Below are 4242 nucleotides of genomic sequence, written 5' to 3' on the forward strand. Positions count from 1 at the left end.
AGTCTTAGTATGGGTGATTTAATTCATGGAGTAAGCTCCTTTAGGTCATGAAGGAATTTCTGTCTTCAATTAGTATTTTTCTCCACCCTCCCATTTTATATTATATACACAGTTTGGTTTTTGTTTGTTTTGTTTTTTTTGAGATTCTGAAGATATTTCCAGTGTTAACAGTCTCTTATGAAATTTTCCTGGGTTTTGGAGATGGCATATATTCTGAACATTAAAGATCTTAACAAATATTTAACATTTTAGTAGAGACTAGTTAGCTATTTTCTGAAAGGATAAAAGAAATGAACTCAGTGGTCAAAGAGAATACCAAGGCAAAACTATTGTGGTAATAGTGAAGATATGTATGGAAGAATTTAAGTAAGGATTGGATAAAAATGTATGGGATCAAAAGAGAAATTGTATATATTTCACTATTTCACCTACTCCCAATCCTAATGGGTATTGGGAGGAACTGAGGCGAAGTGATGTTTGAAAATAGATTGAATAAGAGGGCCGATATATGGATGAGAGGAAAGGGAGGAAATGGTGTCTATAATGAAAGCGAAGCAGATGTCATCTCCATTTTTGGTAGTACTTTGAACAGATGATATGCCAGAAAGGGAGTCAGGATGTGAAAAAAGAATTTTGAAGAGTTTTTAAGACTGTTTATAAAGTAGATTTTTGATTACTGTAATTTTCCTTTGCTGTTTGAACAATATAACCCAATGTTATTAATCCAAATATTTGTATTTTGCAAACTAGTAAGCAAAATGAAAAGAAAAGAATATTGCTTGTGACAGCTAATGCTATAAAATAACCGGAAAAACACAGTTCTATTTCAACTTTTTTTTTTTTTCCTGAAGTTCCATGTTACTTTTCACAGCAGGTGAGCTGATGCTTACAGGTTTTCAAAAAATTCTTTAGCTTTGAAAAGAGACTTCACCGTGAAGTATTTGAAAGTATATGATAAACTGTAAACTTGATTTGACCAATTTCTTTCATTTAATGGTAAGTGAAGAAAAATAATTCAAAGAAAGCCAGAGATAAAACAATAATTTTAAAACACAACACTATCAAATGTGTTATATAATATACTAGGCTATGAAGAACTTTAATTAGTCTAATATGTCCAGATTTTGAAGATACAGCAATTTCTTCTCATAAAAGAGATGGAGTATGTTTGAGAGGCACCATGACTAGTCAACAATGTGACTCAAACACTTTAATGAGCGGGAGGGTCACCACTGATATTAGGATTGTCTCAACTAAGGGTAACACATAGAATGATGCAAAACAAAAATAGTTGGCATGTGCTTTATCACATGATCTGAAGCGGGTATAAAAGTATACCAGTACAGAGGCTGATATTCACCCTCAGGATCTTGCTTTGAACAGTAAACCAAATCACCACCACTGACTTCATGAGTTACTACGGAGGCCTGGGCTATGGCTATGGAGGCTTTGGTGGCCTAGGCTATGGCTATGGCTGTGGATATGGCAGCTTCCGCAGAGTGGGCTATGGCTGTGGTTATGGAGGCTATGGATATGGCTGCTGCCGTCCATCATGCTATGGAGGATATGGATTCTCCCGCTTCTACTAAACTACTGCCCCAGGAACTCAACATCTGAAATTATAAGAAACTTCCCAGATGTGAGCTCGATATTTGGATAACCAAGATCATGCTGAAGTTATATGCACAAAAGTATTTAGCATCTCAGAATTATGGATAATTTTTCCATATGCCTGTATCTCCATCATAATCCTAGGATCCTCTACTTTCCCTTTTATAATTGATCATGTTATCTGTTCACCTTCCAATAAAACATTAAATTTGAAAACACAGCATAGTTGTTGTTTTGTTTAAGAAACTCAGTTATGTAGAAATGATGATGGTTATAGTCTACTCAATTGTCAATGTGGGAAGTTATCTCCTTGGCTAAGAAACTGTTATTTTCAATACCTCACAAGCATGCACAGAGATCAAAAGAAAGATATGAAAATTAATAATTCTGGACTGAGATGAAAAAATGGTTTCAAATGGTTAGTGATTTAATATTTTTCAATCTCTTGCTTTTATTTAGATAATACTCAGATTTAACTCAACAAAAAAAGACATGGTAATTTAACTTATCTACATATTTACTTACCAAATATGTGTTTTATTTAACTCAACTCACATTTCTCAATTTAGTCCTAGTGCATAATGTATTTTTCCATTTATTCAAAATTTGTTTATTTGGTATTTTTATTGTAAGTACAAGCAAATAGTAATAGATCAAACCATATCATAGGCTTATTATGAAAATAAACCACATTTCCAATAATTTTTATTTTGTATAATCTCATCCTGTGTATTATACCCATGTGCACATTATTTCACTGGACATTTTCATCAAGCAGCTGATCTATAAGTTAATAATGAATTGGAGTAAATTTATTTCATATGAGGTCATTTAACTCATATTTTAAGTAAAATTTTTCCGTTAACTTTCTTATATCTTACTGTATATTCAGGATTTGACATGACATTTTTCTTTACCACCATCATCATACTCAAAAATTGTTTCCAATCCAACAAAGGAAAGAAACAATAAGACAGAATTGTGAACTGTTTAGCTTAAGCTGATGACAAACAGAGCTGACTCCAAAGAACTTTCCTCTGAATCTAAATTTCAGTTAAATCTGAATGTCCCCTGATAAAAATGGGCAGGACGAGGTATTTTATGAAATTAAAAAAAATGTAAATAAATATTAATATATTTTCCTAAAATTAAATGATATATTCAGGTGATAATATACAATTAATATAATGTGCTTAAATTGGTCACAATTTGTTAAATATGTTTAATTCAGTCAAATAATAGTATCATACATTTGCAGATCTAGAACAGATATTAAATTGCAGCAGTGCCATGCACCTCATACTGCAGAAAAAGAAATCTCAGAGAATTAATTGGCTTCTATAGAATTATATTGCCTTTTGTAACAGAATCAGAGCCAGAGCCAAGGTTTTCTGACACTACATGCCACAATGCAGCCTCTTTTCAGTGTATTTTTCTCCCTACTTCAGCCTAATAGAGTATCTTGAACAATCTCATCAGCTTCCTTAAATATAATTTATTTATGGGGAATGTGAAGGAGCATTCCCTTTTTTAGATAGATTCACCATTTCTACAACATTTACTGTTATGATATAGAAAACTTTTAATTTCAATGTTAGTTTTATCTAAATTTCACCTACATATTTCTGCATTTCTCTCTCTCTATATATACATACATATGTGTATATCTAAAGCTCAAACTCTACATTTGAAAGCTACAGACTTATTTATTCTACATAATAATAAATTGCTGAGCCATCAGTTATCATTTCATAAAAAACTATTACTTGATCAACAGAAAAATATATTTTCATTATTTAATACATCAACATGAGCTCTGAATATCATAACCAACTCATTGTCTTCTTGCAGAAAACTCTCAAAAACATAATGACAAAGAAAGAATTGTCAAGTTTTTGAGTTCACTAATTAAAAAAAAAATACATTTCTTAATTTCCAAAAATGATTAATGTCCAAAGTATATCATAATTGTTCAATTTTTTCAACCCAGAAAAAATCAATATAAATATTTGGCTCATGTATTTCACAACTTAGTGCTTTCAATCTTACATATGTATGTATTTTGTATATGTAGTTATCTGTATATATATATATATATACATATATATATATATATATATATGTCACAACAATATGTATGTATATGTGTGTATATATCTAACTGTGAAATATATATATTTTACTATTTCTTCTTTGAAAATAAATAAATCAGTATATTTCATTATGAAGCTTTTTTTAAAAAATGGTAAAATTTATTAATTTTTATGTCATGTGGACATAAGTGTTTGTATCAGAAACAACATAAATTAGCCCTTATGACAGTCCAACAATCTAGCAGACTTATGTAATGATTCCTGAGATTCTTAAATTTGTTAGGTTTATTTGTGATTGTTTGGTTTCAATAAGACTCATTGATCTTGAGATTATCAAGCTAAGTGAAATAAGTGAGACAGAAAAAAGTCAAGAACCAAATGATTTCACTCATATGTGGGATATAAAACTGAAAGCAACAAACGAATGAGAAAAAAAAAAAAAGCAAAAACACATAGACAGATAATAATTTAGTGGTTACCAGAGGGTAAGTTGGGGAGGAAAGAGGTAGAAAAGGGTAATGGGGATAAATATGTGGTG

At 30.7% G+C, this 4242-nt stretch overlaps 1 protein-coding gene across 1 annotated transcript; it reads left to right on the top strand.

Annotated features, from left to right (window-relative positions):
- The first annotated feature begins 1375 nt into the window (after positions 1–1375).
- On the top strand, positions 1376–1819 carry LOC141567947 (keratin-associated protein 19-8). Its single transcript, XM_074317135.2, has one exon. The coding sequence runs from the start codon at positions 1410–1412 to the stop codon at positions 1587–1589; it is 180 nt and encodes a 59-aa protein (XP_074173236.2). The 5' UTR covers positions 1376–1409; the 3' UTR covers positions 1590–1819.
- Positions 1820–4242: the final 2423 nt, after the last annotated feature.

Source organism: Rhinolophus sinicus, chromosome 17 (assembly GCF_057876585.1).
Source record: "Rhinolophus sinicus isolate RSI-liver-muscle chromosome 17, RSI-T2T, whole genome shotgun sequence".
In the NCBI taxonomy this organism is placed as follows: Eukaryota; Metazoa; Chordata; class Mammalia; order Chiroptera; family Rhinolophidae; genus Rhinolophus; species Rhinolophus sinicus.